Consider the following 22,704-nt stretch of genomic DNA (forward strand, 5'->3'; position numbering starts at 1 on the left):
GGTTGCTGAGTTAGGGCAGACAGTACCAGATGAAGGTCCCAGGGGGTGGTCGGTTGTTTAATGTCTGGATATAAGGTTTGTAGGCCCTTGAGGAAACGCTTCGTAGTAGCGTGAGCAAAGACAGACGTATCATCAATTTTGTCGTGGAAAGTCGTAATAGCAGCTAAATGGACCCTGATGGAGCTGAAAGAAAGGCCGGATCGCTTAAGGCCCAAGAGATAGTCCAATATAAACGGAAGAGGTACCGAGGTAGGAGAAAGATGTTTGGCAGAACACCAATGTGTGAATCGTTTCCACTTTTGAAGATAGGTCTTGCGAGTAGCTTGCGTTCTGCTATGTAGGAGCACCTCCTGAACTTGTTCGGAGCAATCTAATTCGCGTTGGGAGAACCACGTAGGAACCAGGCCTTGAGGTGAAGCATGGACAGGTTGGGGTGGAGAAAACGACCGTGCTGCTGAGATAGAAGGTTCGGAATAAGCGGCAGGGAGATTGGTGGTTGGATTGACATTCTGGTGAGGAAGGGAAACCATGGTTGTCTGGGCCACGATGGGGCAATGAGGATCACCTTGGCTCGATCCGTTCGTATTTTTATCAGAACCCTGTTGAGAACTGGTATCGGGGGAAACGCATAGAATAGGTTTCGGTGCCATGAGATCATGAATGCGTCCCCCAGGGAATGTTTGCCCAGTCCTGCTCTGGAGCAGAAATTGAGACATTTCTTGTTCTTTGCAGTTGCAAAGAGGTCTATTGTTGGGTAACCCCAGATGCTGAATACGTTGTGAATGTTTTTCTCGTCTATCTCCCACTCGTGGTCCCATGGGAAGCGTCTGCTCAGTTCGTCCGCTGTGGTGTTCATGATTCCGGGAAGATAAGCAGCTGATACCCGGATGTTGTTCACAATGCACCAATTCCAGAGCTTCATAGCCTCTGTGCACAGCGAATGGGAACGAGCTCCGCCCTGCCTGTTTACGTAAAACATGCAAGCAATGTTGTCCGTCATTATGCGTACGTGATGATGTTTGATTAGTGGCAGGAAGTGACGGCACGCGTTGCGAATGGCTCGAAGTTCTAGTACATTTATGTGCAGGGAGGTCTCGGTTGGTGACCATAGTCCCTGTACTGTGTGATGAGACATATGTGCACCCCACCCTGTCATAGATGCATCGGTGGTCAGAATGCGTGATGGAGCCTGTTGAAGAAACGGGACTCCAGAACAAAGGTTGGAGTGGACGGTCCACCAACGTAGCGAGTCTTTGACTGGAGTAGGCAGGGAGAGAGTCTTGTTTAAAGAATGCATATTCGGTTTGTAAACCGTTGCCAGCCACGCTTGGAAGCACCTCATGTGTAGGCGTGCATTCTGGACGACAAAAGTGCACGAGGCCATGTGACCTAGTAGTTGCAGGCAGTCTTGGGCAGTTACCTGAGGGCTGTTGCGAATAGTTGTGGTCAGTTGTTTTATGGAATTGTAGCGATCGGGTGGGAGCGATGCTAGCCCGGTCTGAGAGTCGAGGTCTGCGCCTATGAACTGAAGGTGCTGGGTGGGGCGTAATGTGGATTTGTCTTTGTTTATTTGTAGGCCGAGAGAAAGAAAGCACTCGACTGTGAGTCGTGTGAACCGGAGCGCCTCGTCGAATGTTGAAGCTTTGAGGAGGCAATCGTCGAGGTACGGAAATATTATTACCCCTTGTCTCCTGAGGTGAGCAGTGACTACAGCTAGAAGTTTGGAAAAAGCACGGGGGGCTGTAGATAGTCCGAAGGGGAGTACCCTGTATTGGAAATGTGTGGAACCAAGGGTAAATCGGAGGAAACGTCTGTGGGCCGGATGTATAGTGACGTGGAAATAGGCATCTTGTAGGTCGAGGGCAGAAAACCAGTCGCCCTGCTCCAGCGCTGGGATTATGGTATTGAGGGTCACCATCTTGAACTTTTGCTTTTTGATGAATCTGTTGAGCCGCCTGAGATCGAGGATTGGTCGCCATCCCCCATTTTTCTTCTCCATTAAGAAATAATGGGAGTAAAAACCCTTCCCTCTGTGTCGCTCTGGCACGATTTCTACTGCTCCCAGATGAAGGAGATGTTGCACCTCTTGGAGGAGTAGCTGCTCGTGAGAAGGGTCCCTGAAGAGGGACGGGGAGGGTGAGTGGGTGGGAGGTAAGGAGAGGAAGGGGATGACGTATCCAATTGTAACTACCTCTAAGACCCACTTGTCGGAGGTAATCTTCCTCCATTGTTGGAAAAAAGGTCGTAGGCGGTGTCCAAAGATTGGTGTGCCGGCTGAAGTGAGGGCATTGCTTTCTAAACCCTCGACCAAGTTTTCAAATCTGCCTATTAGCTGGTGGGGGTTGAGGCGCCCCTGTAGAGTTTGGGCGACGTCGCTGGAATCTTGGTCGTGGACGTTGCGGCTGTTGCTGTTCCTGCGGTCTATGGGAAGGTTGTGTAAATGCGGGATAACGTGGCCGGTGGTATGGTTGGTATCGATATTGTCGTCTTCTTGCCTTAGGTGTCTGGAGACCTAAAGACCGGAGGGTTGTTCTGGAGTCTTTCATTGAATGAAGCACTTCATTCGTGTTAGCAGCAAAGAGTTTGTCACCGTCGAAGGGAAGATCTTCAATTGTGTTCTGAACTTCGCGAGGAAAAAAGGAAGAGGAGAGCCATGAGCCCCGTCGCATGACTATTGCTGTAGCGGTAGATCTTGCCGCTGTGTTGGCTACATCAAGGGCTGCTTGGAGAGCGGTGCGTGAAATGGCTTGACCCTCAGAAACTATAGCTCTGAACTGTTGTTTTCTTTGTTCTGGAATGTCATCAATAAAGTCCATTAACTTATTATAGTTTTTATGGTCGTATTTTGCCAGGACTGCAGTATAATTAGCTATGCGAAATTGGAGGGTGGAGGATGCATAGACCTTGCGACCAAACAGGTCCAGTCGTTTGCTATCCTTGTTAGGTGGGGCAGAACGAGAATACTGTTGTCTGGCCCTCTGGTTCGCAGCGTCCACTACCAATGAGTTTGGTGCTGGGTGGGTAAAAAGGAATTCAGAGTCCTTTGGAGAAATAAAATACTTCTTGTCCGCTTGCTTGCAGGTAGGTAGGCTTGTCGCTGGAGTCTGCCAGATGGACTTAGCGGGTTCTAAAAGGGCTGCGTTAATTGGAAGTGCCACTCTGGAGGAAGAAGGGGGCTGTAGGATGTTCGTTAGCTCATGCTGTTGTTTGGGAACCACTTCCAAGTTAATGTTCAGGTCACTAGCAACTCTCTTAAAGAGGTCCTGGAATTTTGTATATTCATCAGAGGGAGTGGGAGGAAGGGGAAGTAATGCTTCCTCCGGTGCTAACTCCGGATCTGTTGGACCAGGAGAAGGGCTAGGTTTATCCTGGGAACGTGGCTGTGTTGCCAGGCGTCTCGTGTCACTAGCATATGCATTAGGAGACGGCACTGGATCAGTGTTGCGCCTGGTCGAATGGCCACGGGGCATGTGTTCCCGAGGGTATGATGTCCATGGTGTCCAGTATTGCCATGGTGGCGGGTAGGGCATAGGTGGTGCCATCCAGGGGTTCATCCCCCAAGGGGCAGGGTCCTGAGAGTGGGATGAGGTAGTATTTCCATAGCCCTTATTGCTCTGGGTCCGGGGCTGGGAGTCATGATATGGGGAAAAAACTCCCTGTGGATCTGCTTCCTCCTCACTGGAGGAAAACTGCTCAGATCCTGACTCAGGCATCGAAACAGAATATGCATTCATGAGCAGAGACTGCAAGGTAGGTGATACTAGCAGATCAGCTGTCTGGGTAAAATGAGTGAAAGCAGCTCCTGCGGGAGACGAAAGCTGAGCCGACAGAGGCTGCTGCACAAGAGCATTCCTGCGATCGGGGCTTCTGGCTGTGATCGGTGTGTCAGAATGCCCCGCAGGCGTCGGTGCCGCGGTCGGTGCCGGGCGAGAAATGTCGGGCTGCCTCGGGTGAGGCGTGCTGTAGAATGTCGGCACTGTCTCATTCGCGGTGCCGAACGGTGCCGTCCCTGAGGCAGGCAACTGGAAGCCTGATGCCTCGGCACCGGAGCTTCTCGGCGGCGCTGAAGCCTCAGGCGGCTTTTGCGCTGTTCCGGAGGAGCCTGGCTCGTGAAAATTGCTGAGGCGAGGAATCACAGGCAGAGAGATCGTTGATCTGCCTGGAGAAACTTTATGCCTCATAGTCTTGCTCGGTGAGGAAAGGTGCCCCTTTTTCGTAGACTTCTTGAGCTTTTTTGAGGGGGGGGGCTGTGTCGGGTAGCGGAGCCGGCTTCAATGCCTGGGTCTGAAACTGACCCGATAGATTTTTGAAGCAGGAGCAGTTTGAGTTTAAGCTCCCTGTCTTTCCGTGCCCTGGAGCTGAGTTTACAGCAGTGGGCACATTTTGGGGGAATGTGAGCTTCCCCCAAACATTTTATACACTTTGAGTGCCCGTCCGATGACGGGATAGCTTCCTTACAAATAGCACAGCGCTTGAAACCGGTGGAGCCCGGCATAGCCGCGGCTTACAGGAAATTTTTTTTTTTTTTTTTTTTTTTTTTTTTTTTTTTTTTAAGATAAACTGTGTAAGTAACTATTTTAACAGAGAAAACTGACAGAAAAAACTGGTTTCTAAAGGATAATTAAGGCAATAGTGAAGGATTCTCTAATGAGTCTGCTGAGCTCCGTCTCAGGCCGGGGACGGTTGAGAAGGAACTGAGGAGACCGGCCACGCATGCGTTCTATTACCCTAGAGTCACAGCGGGGGGGCAGATTCTGAGCATGCGTGGCCGCTATGAGTACTGCTGCAAAAATCTCCGGGCGAAGGCGCAGGGACGCACCAACACCTGTAGTGGAGCACCCACAGGGACATCTCTCGAAGAAGAAGAATTATTCTCATTCTTGAAAGACAGTGATATTTCATTGTGTGTTCTGTGTCCCAAGCATTTTGATCGGGAATGGCACACTATATAAATGAAATTATTAATTTATGAGACCTTTTGAGTATCAAGCATCCAGAGTACAATGCAGTTGCAAATTGCTCAGTGTCATTTCACTCAAAGAGCTCTTCAAATCACAATGCTCCCTTAGCTGTACTGCTCTGAATGCTGCAGTTTCTTTTTTTAAATAAAAGCTTCAGTATAAAATATGTTGGTGCTTATATTTTGCTTGATAGCTAAGTAAACTCAACATGTAATCCACCCAGTTAACATATGGTAGAGACCTTTAGTATATAAGGGAGCAGAAGGAAGAAACAAAACTAAAACAAATTAGACTCTTCCCCTCTCAACATGGTAGTATTCATGATATGGTTTGGGCAAATGCTACTTAGGTAACTTTTATTAATCACTGAACTGAATTAATTGTGACATTTTCCTATGTTAGTGCCCCTCTAGTATTTACAAGTATGCCCTATAGGCCTAACTTCATGTGAGCTTGGTCCAAAGTCTTCTCTTGTGGTCCTAAGTCAGTCAGCACAGTTGCCGATAAACAAAGACGCATCTGTTTAGTGTTAACTGATCTTCCCACCCCCAAAATATATTCTTTATTGCCTACACAGCTTGTTTTCACCTTGGGCAACCAAAAAACACATAATGAGAGCGCTCACGCTTAAAATAATGAACATTTAAATTTTGCTGTGAAACCATCTCCTCTGGGGTAGTGTGTAGCTTTCTTTCATTAGAATAGCTCTTTGACATACCAGATATCTGCTTTTCTCCCATACCCTTCTCCACTGATAACTTCGGGACTCATCCAGTATGGAGTCCCCATGACAGATTTCATTCCCGTGCCAGAGAGACAGATAGTCTGAAGTCGCTTGCTGGCACCGAAATCACCTAGCTTCACATTGCCTGCTGAATCCCGCAGAATATTTGCTCCTGGAAGAAAAAGAAAAATCTCTGCTTTATATTCAGTAAAAGCCCATCAAACTGCATGAGCGTGAATGGCATCAACACACACTTCATTTAACTGATGCATTATAATAACGACCCAGTATATTACATGGCACAGAACTTGCCCCTGGCCTCAGAACTGTTCTCTAGAATCTGAGCTTTCATTTTAAAAAATATTTCTAGCCCTTATGGTTGCAGGAAAAAACCCCTCAGAAATGTGAACCAAGTGTAACTGATGCAGTGTCATCTACCTGCATCTGCAGAGAGTCTGAATAATATAGTCCTGAGGCATAACCTGCCCTATTTGTCTCACTCAAATAGAGTGCAGCTTGCATCTAAGGACCAGGAGGAGATGAAGTGTAGTTTGGTAAGCTAGGAAGCAAGAGACTAGGACAACTAGGAGGTAAACTGCTAAAACTAGCTGCTTCCAACTTTCCTGACTCTTATGAGGAGAAGGAGGATCTGAGCTGAGTTCTCTGGGCAACATCCTGGGATCTGTTTCAGAATGGTAGCCGTGTTAGTCTGTATCAGCAAAAACAACAAGGAGTTCTTGTGGCACCTTAGAGACTAACAAATTTATTTGTGCATAAGCTTTCGTGGGCTAAAACCCACAGTGCCACAAGGACTCCTCGTTGTTTATCCTGGGATCTGAGGCCCAGGTAGTGGAATTGGGCCACCCGGAGAACAATCAAATCCCACCACTGATGATCATGAACAAGTTTTACATTAATGAATATTTTCCACTCTGAGCCACAGCTGTGTGTGTACTGGCAGTAGTGGTGGGGATGGGGACAAGAGACTATTTCATGGCCTTAGAATAAAGTGATGTTGCTGCAGAATTTAAGGAGTTCTTGCTGTGGAATATATGGAGCCTGATTCTAATCTTAGATGAAGTCACATTTGAATTAGTTTAATGTACAAAAAGCAAGTCAAAATTCAGAGGGCAGAATATTAGGGGCACCTCTGTCATCTGAGAGTTTGCAGGTTGTCTCCATATCCTTCAAAAATTGACCAATTTGGGGGAAAAAAAAAAAGACTGGATTAACTCAGTGCTTCTCAATCTTTTCCATTATCAGAGTGCTCTAGGGGTCTTCACTCCTCTAACCAGGACTACCTATCCCCCCCATTTAGCAATCTAAAAATGGCAGGGGGGCCACAACTCCCTGACACTGATTTGCAACCCCTGAGAATTATGGAGGTCCTTTCTACGGACTTTCTGAGAACGTTATTGACTTGCCAAATCTATCTTACATTAAGAATGAATAAAAGGGAACTGGGTGGGTAAGAAAGAAGTGAAGTAAGGAAGGAAAGTGCCTAGAGCACTCAGAAAATCTGCATCTTCATCTCATGTTCAAACGGAATGACATACTTTAATGTTTACAAATTTATTTAACTTGGTATAAGCATGATAGATTAAATCTTGTCACCTTGAAATTTACAAAAAATTATATTGACAAACAGGAAAATAATGTAGCAATTTTAGCTGCTATGATATTGTTATGTCCACCAGATTTAATCACGCTCGCTAAGGGTTTCAACATTGTGTTCTCTGGATTGTTGCTCATAAACATCATTTTGAAAAGTCCTGCTATTAAAACAGTCATATATATCCCTATTAGTATCCTATTACTCACTAAAACATTTTTTTCTTAATTTGCAACATTGGCAATTTTCAGATTTGAAAAACAGTACAAAGACTGGACTAGTGAAGTAAATCCTGATGGAACTACTTGAAGTTAAGCCAATATTCTGGCATCACAAACTTAGCAGTGACACTTTAAGTTTATTGCAATAATTTCCCTTTGGTTTATGAAGCGTCAAAAGTTTCAAGTCATGTTGCTTATTTGGACTAGAGAAAGAAGAACTCACTCACATCTCTTCTTTAATTACCTTTAATATCTCTATGTACAATCATATTACTGTGCAAATAGTAAACTCCCTCCAAAATCTGCCGTGTGTATTTTCGGGTCACATTCTCTGTGAGTGCTCCATATGCTTTTAACTGGTCCTTAATGGAACCCTGTGGCCAAAAAGAAAAAGTATTAATAATTACAGCACTTTTAAGAATGATAAATTATTCTATCTTTTAACCATTATTAAAAAATAACTGGATTGTATGAAGTTTGTACCAGAAATTTAGAGATGCAAGGCTCTGTAACTTCTCCGGATCAGCTTAATTCACATAAGCAGTTATATCTCCAGCTAAACTAAATGATTCAGCCTTTAACAGGAGCATAACGATACACAGAAATGTTATCAGACAATGAGTTTTTAAAATACCAAATAGTGTAAATGCCGCTGAGCTACTGTACAGGCAATACAGTAGAGTATTTTCATTCTAAGCAGGATTTTTTAAGAGATTTACTAGTTACGTGATGCTGTGTTTGGCATTGTACATGACACAGCCATTGACTGTACCCAATCCATCTTACACTCGGAGAGACAACAAACAGTGAAAAACGCACTGGACAGCCCAGAGCATGACATTTAAAAAAATGTTATTTGATAACTTTTAGGTCTCAATAAAACAACAGGCAGAAACTTGGCATAAAAAAGTCTCAGTCTACAACTGATGTTTTTCTAAATATCTTAATACAATTTGGGTTGGCCATTTTAAATTACGCACATTTAATGGGTTAAAAAGGAACAGTATCAAGACAAAAACCTAAAACTATACATGTCTTTAAAACTGAATACTTTGAAACTCTGTCCTCCAGATCTCAGAAAATCTTAGAAGTCTCTAAAATGAGATCCTCGTCTCATCTAAAATCCTAATATTTCTTCTGTGCAGCCTTACAACAACAAACTAGAATGCAGCAATTATTTATGAACATTTAGGGATACATGAAACAACTGCATCTTACTATACTCACGTCTGCTTGTTCTATTTTGTGAATAAGTGAAAATCTGCAGTTTTCAGAAAGCAAAATATTTCCATAAAGGAGTAGGCAGATAGGAGGGACAGTACAACACACACCTCTGTGCCAACAAAAAGACAGCGGCAAGATCTAATTTTCAACTTATCGCTGGCTATTATTAACTAGTTTTTGCCCTCATAACATCTTTGACTGGCTGACGCAGTTACCTGGTAATAGTGCCTAATGCACTAAGAGAGAGATCTAAACCTTAGAACTCAAGCTTGATCTGTCTCTCCCCAAGTCAACAGGAGTTCTACCAGGAACGCTGCCAGCTTTTTTGCCGCCCTAGGCAGCGGAAGGTCCTGCCCCCGAACTACTGCCCTCGACTGAGTCGGCGGAAGGTCCCGTCCTCGAAATACTGCCGACGACTGGGGCGACCAAAGAGCTGGCCGCCGCGGTTGCCACCCCCCAAATGTTAGTGCCCTAGGCTACCGCCTAGGTCGCCTAATGGGTTGTGCCGGCCCTGAGTCCTATGTATGGCTACTGTGATACTCCCTTCGTAGGCTTGCTAATTGGCTAAGAGGCAGCTGTATGTATCCCTCATCTGTTAGAAGCATCTCTAGAACACGGTCAAGCTGGAGGTGGATGCAAACTGAAACAGGAATGTTAAACTTGAGATACATGATTAAAAGTTGTTAAAAAAAGCTCACAAAACTGTTTTTAAAAAGACATTTGTTGCAAAAAGTAGTCAGCCAGAAGCACGCAAATATTGTACTCTAAATTATTCTAATTCTGAATTAATAAGCAATTATTTACAGTAGGCAAAAGTCAAATAATGTTATAACGCAGTTGTCTGTCTTTGGTTAACAATTTATTATCAGACATTTCCTTAACATCTGTTTGTGCTCCTGCAAATCTTATCCATTTAGATCACTGGTTCTCAAACTTTTGTACTGGTGATCCCTTTCACACAGCAAGCCTCTGAGTGCGACCCACCTTATAAATTAAAAACATATTAAACACTATTATAAATGCTGAAGGTGGAGCGGGGTTTGAGGATGGAGGCTGAGAGCTCGCAACCCCCCTTCTGCCTGTAATAGCCTTGTGATCCCCTGAGGGGTCATGACCCTCAGTTTGAGAATCCCGATTTAGACGCTTGGCACACATTCTTTAGAAATGATTGCCTGCAATGAGCTCTCTTGCTTACCCCTGGCATGTATTCCATGAATATAGAGAGTGTTCTTTCAGAGGGATCCCTCAAGCAGCCATAATACTGAACAATTCTTTCATGCAGCAGGTTTTTCAACAGCTGAATCTCACATTCAAGTGCATTTACCTCCTGAAAAGAAAATATTCAGTAAAGCTTACTATAGTTGAGACAAATCATCTCACACAACTTTTAGATTTCTATTAACGAGACTGACTTTATGGAGAAGCTTTTGGGGAATCTAAATTAAGTAGAGGGTTTACTCTGCAGTTTGTGCAAAGTTAACACATTTTCTTGTTAGAAAACATCAGCACTAGAATGAGGGAGAGCAGAGCTACAGCATAATCTAAGAAATGTGTGACTTCTACATATTCTTTAGGGATATTTTCCAGTTATTTCAGTTTCTTTTGATTTCAAGAATCAATCTCTCATACTCAGAAACAAGAACCTGTCAGGTACTTTATTTTAAAATGCCGATGAATTTAAGAGCTGTACTGTAATATTATGTTACAAATTTTCAGTTGGATGAAAAATTCTCAAATTAAGTCTTCCTTCAGGTATCACTGGAATTAGTTCTTAAAAGCTTATCTCAAGTTATGCCAAATAAGCAACACATTTATCAATCTAAACTATAGTTCACAATTAATTACATATTTTAGGTTTTTTTCCTCCCAGATCTATTTTATTTTATTATTTATTTTTATAGCATGGAAGCGGTTAAGGGTGGAAAAGCCATTTATTCCCTGTTATAAATTTCCCTATACAAGTTAATTAAAAATAGCTATGATTTAGAATGTTAAGCATTCCAGAGATTCCATGTGGAAGCCCTTCATCAAAACTTGGTACTTATCCATCACAGAACACTTGTGGTACTTTAAAATTAGAGGGAGAAAATTTTCTTGATGTTGCCATGGGTGTGTTACAAGAAGTAATGGCAAGTTTGGGTATCTTCTGAAAGGTAACTACTGCAAAAATGGCATCATGTGGTTCTATGTTTACCGCCTCTATGATTTCCAGAGCAAATTGGTTATTTTTAAAGCATCAGCACTAAAAACTACAGCTGCAAGTCAATCTTTGTTCTGTCTAGCTCCTATGCCATCAGCAGTAATAGAGTCTATAGCTGGAAGTCAGCCAGTCAATTCTGCAGATGACGCAGAAACCGCAATGGAATCCAGCCCACTCTCCCCACAACTGGACTGACTATGGAATCCTAATGAATGAAAAGAAGAATTTATTTCTGTCAGTAAAATTGGCAGCTACAACTTGGAATACAAACAAGATCCGGGCAGTAACATGGTGCCATTTTTACATTGTCTCTTTTCTGACTAACTGTTTTTAAAGAAGGACAAGTTCAGATTAGACATATGAAAATACTCAACAAAAGCACTAAACAATGCTCTTGGGAGAGCAATATAGGGGATCAATTATAGAATGTTCATTGGCATTGGACTTTACCTATAATGTCAATTTGTACGTAACTGCAGTCATATCCATTAAACAGTGTTCTTTATCATAACATTCTCTATTGGTATCATTATAAAACAAAACTAAACTAATGTATGCTAGGTTCCTATATTTTTCACTTTACTACTTGAAGTAATATTTCTGTAGAATGTACCTTCCGTGTTAGATTACTGTTTAGCTTTATAGTCTCAGGCTGTGTTGAATTTGATAATACATGTTAGTTTCAAAGAGATATATCTGAAGATGAAATCATGTGCTACGTAATACTATAATCATTCAACTGAGTTATTTTCATGAAGATTTTAATGAAACAGAATGTCTTTTTATCGTACAGACTCATAGAAGTACACATCCTCAAACATTCATAAAATGAAGTGAAAGCAAAAAGCAACATCGGTTTAGACCATACAGAAAACCACTCTTACAGTGATACCTTTACAAATATTTATTTTAGGGTCTCTTACCTTGCTCGTCTCTGGACTGTCAGGGTCAAATTGAACTTGTTTAACAGCCAATTCTCTTCCGGTGTCAGCGTCATAACATAGATATACTCTGCCAAAAGCACCTTGACCCAGCAGCTTGCCAAGTCTCCAGTTAGTTGGTGCTCGTGGTGCTGAAAATATAAGTATGTTTTGTTTTTAGAATGAGTTTGTTATTCATTTGTTCAATAAAAATTGGAACACAAAAATAAAACGCTTGAAAAAAGACTTTTAATTTTAAAGCTCCATGTAAAAAGCATGGATTTATAAAATTTCCTCTAAATAGAAAAAGTGATCCTGTCAGCTACCTAATAACCTATATTTTATCCATAAAAGTACATCCAAACACATAAGTACAAGATACACACATCTGAGGTACCTACTAAGTACCTGAAAAGGAGACTAAAATACATTTAATCATCCAAGTATTTTAAGAGTACCCTTTAAAAACAAGTCATGATCTACAGCAAATACAAAGTATACGTATCTAGTATAAACACATACACCCAACCATACTAATTAAGTCCCCCGTTTATCAAAACAAAAAAATTCGACCCATAGCAGCAAGAGCAAATAAAGTTATTTGACTGGTAAGCATCTTACTACTTCAGGTCCAGATGTATATTAACATTATTAAATGTTAAGAAAACCTGTAGTGATTAGTTGTAATATAATGTAAGTTATAATTATAATGTAATAATGTAATATTATGGGTATGCCTTTAATAACATGTATTTTAGTAATTTTGTCAATTCTGGTGTATTATATATTGAACAAGATTTTTTTAAAATTTTCCTTTGAAGACCGTAATGTGCCTTTTTAACTTACAGCGGCTAGGTGGGCTGATGTCCATTACTGACAGGGTAGGATTGTCTATGTCACTTCCCCTTCTTCTCATTCGGGTCTCCTCATACTCTGGAGTAAAAGTGCTACTCCCACTGCTTGTACTCAGGGAGTGATCGGTGGGGCTGAAACTGACTGGAGACCGGAAGCTGTTCCCCTGGGTCCTTCTGGCCCTTGGAAAAGTTTTACGACCTGTAATGATGCACAAAGACTACCTATAATACTGTACCATGAAGAATAAGTACTAAACAATAGGTGTATGCATACTTCATGAAGTGTGCACTGAAAACAACAGTTCAAACCTTTCATAGAATATGATGGAATGATAATGAAAGTTACTGGTTCAGCCTGCTGAGAGGGAAAGCGTGCAAAATGCCTACCTGTAGATATCAGACTTAAACTAGCTTAATGACTTAGTCCAAGACTGACTAGCTGGGAGCAGTGCATAAGTACATCTAAAATTCCTGCAAATAGTTTCATAATTAAGTGACACTTTCTTCTGATGGTTTGAAGAAAATTGAGACAAGTTCCAAAGGGAACAATACTTCTATCTTCACTGCTATGAGAGGCTATATGTATTCCTGAAAAACAAACCAAAGATACACTAGAGTTCTAATAGTCCATCTAGTGAGGTATCCTCACACAGAGGGTGTTTAAGTTCAGATGAAGATGAAAGACAGTCCATAATGGACACTATGGGAATTACCTGCCTGTAGAAGTTTCTTCCTAGCTCCCATCAGTTAGTGGTTGACATACCCTGAAGCATGGATTCCTCCCCCTCCTTTTTGTCTATCTAATGCAACTCATTATCCAAATGTCTTATCTTGTTTTGAAATACAATACCTTCCAGCAATTAGTTCCACAGGTTAATTATGCATTAGGTAAACAAGTATTTTTGAGTTTTAAATTTATTGCTTTTCAATTTCATGACATATTCTTCTCCTCTTTTATTATGAGAATCAGTAAACAGGAGCGACAACTTAGCTACTCTATGCCATTCCAGATTGAGTAAGAGCGAAGTTTATTCTGGGTAGTAAACAATCACAATTACTCATGGCATTCATTATATGTTCTGTATAGTTTGTGCATAGGCTTTTGGCAGAGAAGGTTTCCATGTACAGCTGCTCCCATGATTCTCTAATGCTCTAATCTACATCTTCACAGGAGCTGTTGTAGTCAGCATCTTTGAAAATCAGGCTACTTTAATTTAGGTACCTAAACGCAGATTTGTGATTAACTTTAAGCGTGCTTTACTTTTATTTCAGAGAGAACACCTGTTTGCTTCTCTTTTCAACATTTTCTGATTATAACGTTAACTCTTTCAACTTAATTTTTGAAAAAAAGAATAAATATTGAAAATGTTACAGTGTCCCATGCTCACCATCATTGTAATCTTGGTGATGATATGAAATATGATACCTTCGGGGATAAGTCCCGCCTTTTCCAAATTTCTCAAATATTGGGATATCATAGTCTATGGGGAACAAAAAGAAAATATGACCACACACTGCAAACTTAAACACGAGGAAAAATTCATAAAACAAACCAAATTTTAATCGGTCTTGCATCACAAGTTTTTAAAAAAGCAACCCTACACTTAAGAGTTAAGTGGACTGTTGTATAAAGAGACTTGTAAACTGGAAGGCTATGCACATAAAGATAAGCGAATTACCATTCAGCCTACTAATCATGTTCTTTTAGTCCCTATAAATGATAAAACAGTAAAATAATAAAAAGTAAATAAATTTAATTAGATATCACATCCACTCAAACGTGCTACCATCTGTTTCTAAGCAGGCACAAAATTACAATACCATTCAAACAGAAAATGATGTCTTAATATATTTTTTTCCTTCAATTGGCAAGTAAGCTTTTTATATAAAACCCTTAGTTAGTAAACTATTTGGAGTTGCAGCATTGTTTATGTGGGAATTTTCTGCATGAAATGTTAAAAGCAATGTCCTGTTTATGCTGAATGGAAAAAAAAATTCATGGCAAGAATCGGGGGGGAGGGATAGCTCAGTGGTTTGAGCATTGGCCTGCTAAACCCAGGATTGTGAGTTCAATCCTTGAGGGGGCCATTTAGGGATCTGGGGCAAAATCAGTACTTGGTCCTGCTAGTGAAGGCAGGGGGCTGGACTTGATGACCTTTCAAGGTCCCTTCCAGTTCTAGGAGATGGGATATCTGCATTAATAAATAAAAAAATAAATTTCTGTAAAAATATCTATAAGGCATCTACAGACTTCATGTGTATGGAAACACTGCATCTCTATTCATTTAACGTTCAACACATAAGAAGGGTTTGTCTAGCATCCATGGCTAAACCCCTCCTGCACTGGTGTATCTAGTTGTCTGCCACCCACTAATCCATAGGTCACTGCATAATTCCTACCATAAGCCGGGCTGGTTGCACCACCTATTATTAAGGGTTGTCCAACACTTGCCATTTTAAGACCCTTGTTTTTCAGTTTCTTATACGTTGCCAAACTTTAACCATTTGGGCTGACATTTTCTATGCTGGTTGTCTGCCTCAGGCTCAATTTGTCTTGAAAATTTCTGCCAAAAGGGTTTAGATGTTTCTGAGAATGAGGCTGGGAAAATATATATTGTTTTGACCATGTTAAAAAATTCTGGTGACTTTTTCTTGGAAATGCGCTAACACCTGCATGCTTTGGAGCTGGTTTCTGAAATTTGGCAGGGGGTAGGAGTGACCTTTGTTTCAAGGATGTCTTTTTGCCATCTGGTAAAGCCACCCAAATCTGGCTATGTTATAAGCCTTTACAAAAAATTACGGTTTTCACATACTCAGTTGAGACTTGCTAGCTAGAGCTTTGCAGCTAAAATCTCCAAAGATTCCATTCTCACTGCTCCAGCCTCTCAGCTCCTAGCACTAATCAGACTTCACATGCACCATCCTCAAAGATTGACTGAGCATGCTCCAACCCAGAGCTACAAAGGTTCAGAAAGATTCTTCCTGTACTGGGGGCTCTAGGCTGGGTATGGAAACTGAGAGCAAGTAGCTGGTCTCTCATGTGCTCTCAACAACTCTCCTGCCAGAATTCAGGCAGCGTGGAGGAGTAGGCTGTCTCATTCGAATGCAAAAGGGACAAAAACTGGACCATGGGGGAGAGAGAGGAGTAGATTGGAATAAGTGGCCTGGTGAGACAGGGACTGGAGGTGGAGGTGGAGAAACTGGGATTGGGAGTTGGAGAGGAGACAGACTAGGAATTGGGAGCTGGCACTGGGAGTTGGTGAGGGAAACGGGAGAGGAGGAGGAGCTGGTAGCCAGTTGTCTGAGTAGGGAACACTGAGATTAGACGAGGAGTTGGGGAGACTGGGACATGGAGCCAAGGAGGTGGGGGTGGGGATTGGAGGCTGAAATTGGATGAGGAGCCCAGGGAGAGAGACTGGGAACCAGAGGTGGGGCAGGAGAAAGATATAGATTGTATGAAGATCCAGGGAAGGACTATGATGGGGGCTGTCTGGCAATAAGACTGTGGACAAGGAGCTGGGACAAGAAAAGAGAAACTGGAGCTGACTGAGCAAGGAGACTGGGATCAGAAGCCAGGAGTGGGGAAGAGTCAGCACTGGGACAGGTTGGAGGGAATGGGCATAAGGGGTCAAGCTTTGAGGAAGTAGGCCAACAGAGGACACTCCCCTCCAGAGCCTGGAATGGAACCCAAGATTCTCGAGTCTCAACATTTCTGCTGTCAGCAAATACCTGTGAACCCCACTGCCAACGTATGTGTCTCATCTTTTGTTAGTGCTGCTCCACATAGAGGATGACAACCTAATACTACCATTTAGTCTGTTAGCTCAAGTGGCAGAGATGTGATGATCTAAAGGTTCAATATGATGACACCTGATGGAATTAGTGTGTGTGTATAAGTGTAATTTCATAGGTTTTTTTAAAAAAATCTTTAAAAAAAATTCAGATTGCAGAGTCAAGCATACAAAAGTTAGGAAATGCCAGAATTAAGGTTGCCTGTGCAATCTTAATTAAGCTCCCTTATGTGTATGCATTATGACAGTCTTTAATTAATGATCATATACTGTTTTTTCCACAGGACTCCTGCCTCATTCAGTACACCTGATAGACCTACTCTGGGGACAAATTAGGGATGTGTAACGAAGCAGGCTGTTGGCTGTAGGATTACTGCCTCATTTGTTGCAGAAGTTGGAAGGTCTGCAGTGACTGAGGCAGGAAATAGCAGGAAGAGATATGGAGATTCTGTGGTTAAGACAGTTGAATGCTGCCCCAGAAAATTTTCTTCCATCATTGTCTCTGCCACAGAGTTCCTGTCTGATGCTAACCAAGTCACTTAAACCAAGCTTTTCACAGGTGGCCACTGATTGTGCGCATCTCATTTTCTGGGTGTCTGCCTTGAGACACTGGGGTCTAATTTGTAGAAGTTCTGAACACTCACAACTGCAATTCAAGTCAACTGGAGTTGTGCTTCAATATAAAAACTATTACATAATACTAGCTACTCTGAAAAATCAGGTCCAAGCATCTCAAATTAAGCACCCAAAATTAGAGAATACTTTTAATCTTAATCTGTGCTTCAGCTCCCCATGTATAAAATGGGGATAATACTTTGTCACCTCACAGCAGTTTTGTGAAGATAAATTAATAGATGTTTGTGAAGCACTTGAATACTATCGTGATGAGTGCCAATGAAAAACCTATGACAAAATTAATAATCCTGTCTTCGCAGAAGGGTTTGAATAGTGTTGAATAGTGTGCACTAAGTAAGATTTAGGACCATATACTGAACAAAGAGGATCAAACAAAATATTGAATAGCTGCCCATTAATTGATTGATCTATTCCGTGCATTGAATGAGGCATGGGACATGTGGAAAAAAACTGAATTAAAGGGTCAGACAGGTTAAATAAATCACCCAAGGTTACACAACTATTCACTGGCAAACCGGAACTATAGTCCAGGTCTGACTCCTAGTCCTCTGCCACCTGACAAAGATGTCTCTCTTGCTTTTGATGAGAGGCAAAAATTATCTGGTTATCCTGTGACCCAGAAATCCCTTGGTGCCAACTGGCAGACAGTGCAAAGGGTTTCACAGGGATCTCTTGGGTATTTGCATAATAGTTCACCAAAGGGTGGGATGTGAGGTCTCTATTGAGAGCCAGTAGCCACTAGTCATTACAATCAATGCAAAATGTCTGTACTATTTGGATAATACTTAAGGAGTTATGCATCTATATTGAAAATTATGTTCTTAAGGTCTTGGAATTAAGGCAGGTCACCAGGTGGTGACACACCTCAGAAATGTTCCTTTCAGGCAGGAGGTAACAGACACTTATCTCCCCATTTGGCCGTTTGTGTATTGTATGCCTGAGATATATGCCTATACATATACTGAGCCAGCTGTCAGTTAAGAGATTGCAAATCGACCAGAAGGAACAAACAGAAGGGGAATATTCTGTTTATGAATAAAGACAAAAGATTGGTCTGGTCTATCTTGGAAGTCCAAAGGTACACACTGATTTCTTCACCTAGGAAGCAAACTGACACGCATGCTTGTCTCTTGTCTCATGAAAGGAGGGACATAGCCAGCCAGGCTGTAAAGCACTACAAAAATTCTGGGTGAGCAATACTCTACAAGACACGAGTATTTTGTTAAGTTTAGGCTCTACAATGTGTGTTATGATTTTATTTCATTTGTAATAATTTGTTTTCAATACTTCTACTTGAAACTACTTGATTCTCTATGCTTTCTTAAATAAACTTATACTTGATTTCACTATAAACAAATCTAAGTGCTATGTGTTAAGCACAGCAATGATCTGAGGTGAAACTGGTAAGCTGAGGTGTTTTGATTCTTTGGAAGCAGCGAATCTGTGAATATGGCGTGTCCAGTGGATGAGAGGATGTACTGTAGAGACGCTCCAAGGGTTGGGGTGTGCCAACCACTGACCTGTAGAGGGACAGTCGGGCCTGTGAGGTCTAGAGGCGAGTGCTTGTGTGGCCATGGCTGGTAGAGTTGGGGAGCTGAGCCATGACAAACACAAACAAGGTTTCCTCACACTAAGGGAAGGTGGTAGCGAGGTGCCTCAAAACCCTGGGTACCCAAGGAAGCATTACATATACTAGGTACATGCATCCTGAGACATGTTACTTACAGCTGGATGTATCTGATAAGACTAAATGGGCCCAGTAGTTTTACCTACCTGAAAACTCCTGGTGGTTATCTGGATAGCTCTGTGCTCGTGGCATCCGAGATTTGGGGTAGCTGTCTCTAGAAGTGTAAGACAACAGTTTAGATGCTCTGTTACTGGAGAGTCAGAGTAGTCAGGCAAGCACTTAAGTCTTACTGTTTTATAATTATTGAATTACACAGCAAAGTATGTACTATCCCAGTCTCCTGCACTTGTAAACATGAATGGGACCAACTTTGAAACACCAAGCTTGTACATACATATCAATTACAATGGATGATCTTGCTTGGGATAGGGAGGAAACGAATGGCACTGCTCATTAGTACAGTTTATTAGTGGACATAAAGCAGTGCCAATGAAGCCACACAGGAGCTCGTGCCTTGCACCTTCATGGATAAACAAAATCAAAACATCAGTTACAGGATATTAATTTATCAAGAATTTTTGTTTAAATACTTTTGCCAAAGAAATGCAGAGTCTCTTGCAACTCTTGGATTTCCTTTTTCCTTCTGTGAAGCTCAAGTGATTTAATAAAAAAGCAATTTTATTGAATAATTAATGGTGTTTCATGTGGTCAAATAATTTCTTACCTAGAAATTTGTCTTTATGTAACTCCCAGCCACCACACAGGAATGGATGGGATTCCAGTCAGACAGAACAACCAATTGCAGTAGAGCACTTCCATAACCATACCACCCCAGCATCTTCCTTTTCCAGATAAGAATTTCTCTAGTAGGCAACAGAAGCAGAAATGGAGAGACAAGCCTAAACCCCTGTTAGGGAGTCCTCGAACAAAGTAAGAAGCAAACTAAATGAGGGTCTCTGGATTGGTTGAGGCAAGTCAAAAAATGTCTATGCAAGGAATGTTTTCATAGGATACTTTCAGTCTACCAATCAAGGTTACATTGGTTTTCTTAGAAAAAAATCGCTGTTAACTCAGGCGATTAACTCAAAAAAAAAATTAATTGCACTGTTAAACAACAGAATACCAATTGAAATGTATTAAATATTTTGGGTGTTTTACTACATTTTCAAATATATCGATTTCAATTACAACACAGAATACAAAGTGTACAGTGCTCACTTTATATTATTTTTATTACAAATATTTGCCCTGTAAAAAACAAAATAGTATTTTTCAATTAACCTCAGACCAGTATTGTAGTGCAATCACTTTATCATGAAACTGCAACTTACAAATGTAGGTTTTTTTGTTACATAACTGCACTTAAAAAAAACCCAATGTAAAACTTTGTAGGCTCTAAAGTCCACTCAGTCCTACTTCTTATTCAGCCAATCGCTAAGAGAAAAAAGTTTGTTTAAATTTACAGTAAATAATGCTGCCCGCTTCTTGTTTACAATGTCATGTGAAAGTGAGAACAGGCATTCGCATGGTACTTTTGTAGCTGGTGTTGCAAGGTATTTACGTGCCAGATATGAATGTTTAGTATATGTCCCTTCATGCTTTGGCCACCATTCCAGAGAACACGCTTCCATGCTGATGATGCTCATTAAAAAAATAATGTGTCAATTAAATTTGTGACTGAACTCCTCGGGGGAGAATTGTATGTCTCCTGCTCTGTTTTACCGGCATTCTGCCATATATTTCATGTTATAGCAGTATCGGATGATGGCCCAGCAGGTTGTTCATTTTAAGAATACTTTCACTGCAAATTTTGACAAAATGTAAAGAAGATACCAATGTGAAATTTCTAAAGATAGCTATAGCACTCAACCCAAGATTTAAGAATCTGAAGTGCCTTCCAAAATCTGAGAGGGATGAGGTGTGGAACATGCTTTCAGAAGTCTTAAAAGAACAACACTCTGATGCGGAAATTACAGAACCCAAACCACCACCACCACAAAAAAATCAACCTTCTACTGGTGGCATCTGACTCAGATGATGAAAATGAACATGCATCGGTTTGTACTGCTTTGGATCATTATTGAGCAGAACCCGTCATCAGCATGGACGCATGTCTTCTGGAATGGTGGTTGAAGCATGAAGGGACATATGAATCTTTATGGCATCTGGCATATAAATATCTTGTGACTCTGGCTACAACAGTGCCATGCAAATGCCTGTTCTCAATTTCAGGTGATATTGTAAACAAGAAGCAGGCAGCATTATCTCCTGCAAATGTAAACAAACTTGTTTGTTTGAGCAACTCGCTGACCAAGAAGGAGGACTGATTGGACTTGTAGGCTCTAAAGATTTACATTGTTTTATTTTTGAATGCAGAGGGTTTTTTGTACATAATTCTACATTTGTGAGTTCAACTTTCATGATAAAGAGATTGAAACCTCGTACTGATATGAGGTTAATTGAAAAAATACTATTTCTTTTGTTTTTTACAGTGGGAATATTTGTAATAAAAAATAACTATAAAGTGAGCACTGTATACTTTTTATTCTATGTTGTAATGGAAATCAATATATCTGAAAATGATTAATTTTTTTAATCGTGCGATTCACGATTAATTTTTTAAATCACCTGACAGCCCTAGTAAAAACCCTAAATACCTAAAATCAAGTGCATAACCTTTTACACACCCGCTACAAAGTGGATAGTTCAAGCACTGATGCAATCTCTCTGTACCATACATAGGTTTTCTTATCTGTAAAATGGAGATAACAATTACTTAACTCAAAGGGGTATTTATGAGACTGAATTAATTAATATTTGCGAAGCACTGATTCTCAGATGAAAAGTTGCTATAGAAGTGCAGAGTATTCAGCAGTAGAAAGCTATTTTCTTCTAAGGAAATTGAGTACACTCTTATTAGAAAACAAATGCTATGAGGGTATGTTTTTGCGGAATGGAGATCTAGGATTCAAGTTTTCCTGAGAAGTCTGTGAAGCTTCTTGAAACAAATTCTTAAACATGGTATAAATAGCCATAGAACAACTAATCTTTCCTTCCACTGGAAAGAATAGTAATTTCTCTCTCCTTCTCTAATTGGATAAGCATAACTAAATGAATTCCTCCAGTAAGCCATCTTTTGCCTCTAAGTACTTGCAAGCTTCTGGAAAGTTCAAATATCAAAAGTTTTCAAAGACCCTTTTGTGATGCTTTGATGATGACAATTAGCTTACAATTTCATGTCTTTCCCCCCAAAAATGGACATGAAGAGATACATGCCTTAACTCTGAAGGCTATAACTATTATACAGTTTGTAGAATCCAACTACTTAAAGTTTAAACAATGAGGAGTCCTTGTGGCACCTTAGAGACTAACACATTTATTTGGGCATACGTGGGCTATTACCCACTTCATCGGATGCATTGTTTTTGCTGATACAGACTAACACGGCTACCCCTCTGAAACTTAAAAAAAGTTTGCCGTCTAAGATGTATCTGACCTTCAACTCCAAGACTGGTGTACTGAATATGGTTCTGATATCAAGCTAGATTTCAGAGTGACTGATATGCTTGTTGCTGTGCTAATATTTTGACTCATGGGACTCCAGTCTAGTTCTGAGTCTACTTAGCATGTGTTCCTGGACACAGAGGTTTTTCCCTACTGGTATAAACATTTGAGAAGCTTAGATAGACCAGAAGACCCTGTTATTGCCATTCTCTGTCCTATGTTCCATAAGCACAAAACAAGCTGGGAACAGATGTCTTTCCCCACATTTTTTATCCTTTTCTAGCCCTGCATAGCTAGTACAGGAAAGGAGTGCAGTTGATGTTTTGACAGTAAGAACAGATTAGAGGAAGAAATTCCTGCGGTGCTTTGGACATGGGAGGTTAGTCTTTTGCCACTTTTGGCTCCTGTCAGAGCGGAACAGGAAGAAAGC

General features: G+C 41.1%; 1 protein-coding gene across 1 annotated transcript in view; it reads right to left on the reverse strand.

Annotated features, from left to right (window-relative positions):
• The window catches only part of MAP3K2 (mitogen-activated protein kinase kinase kinase 2), a 99,093-nt gene that overhangs the window by 15,505 nt on the left and 60,884 nt on the right, over positions 1–22,704 (reverse strand). The window contains exons 10-16 of the mRNA XM_054044104.1: positions 18,917–18,984; positions 14,105–14,197; positions 12,709–12,915; positions 11,866–12,014; positions 9,938–10,069; positions 7,763–7,892; positions 5,680–5,857 (exon numbers count right to left, since the gene is read on the reverse strand). Of these exons, the coding sequence (XP_053900079.1) occupies positions 5,680–5,857; positions 7,763–7,892; positions 9,938–10,069; positions 11,866–12,014; positions 12,709–12,915; positions 14,105–14,197; positions 18,917–18,984 (957 nt within the window). The remainder of the gene's footprint in view (positions 1–5,679; positions 5,858–7,762; positions 7,893–9,937; positions 10,070–11,865; positions 12,015–12,708; positions 12,916–14,104; positions 14,198–18,916; positions 18,985–22,704) is intronic.

The sequence above is a fragment of the Malaclemys terrapin genome, chromosome 11 (assembly GCF_027887155.1).
Source record: "Malaclemys terrapin pileata isolate rMalTer1 chromosome 11, rMalTer1.hap1, whole genome shotgun sequence".
NCBI classification, from domain to species: domain Eukaryota; kingdom Metazoa; phylum Chordata; order Testudines; family Emydidae; genus Malaclemys; species Malaclemys terrapin.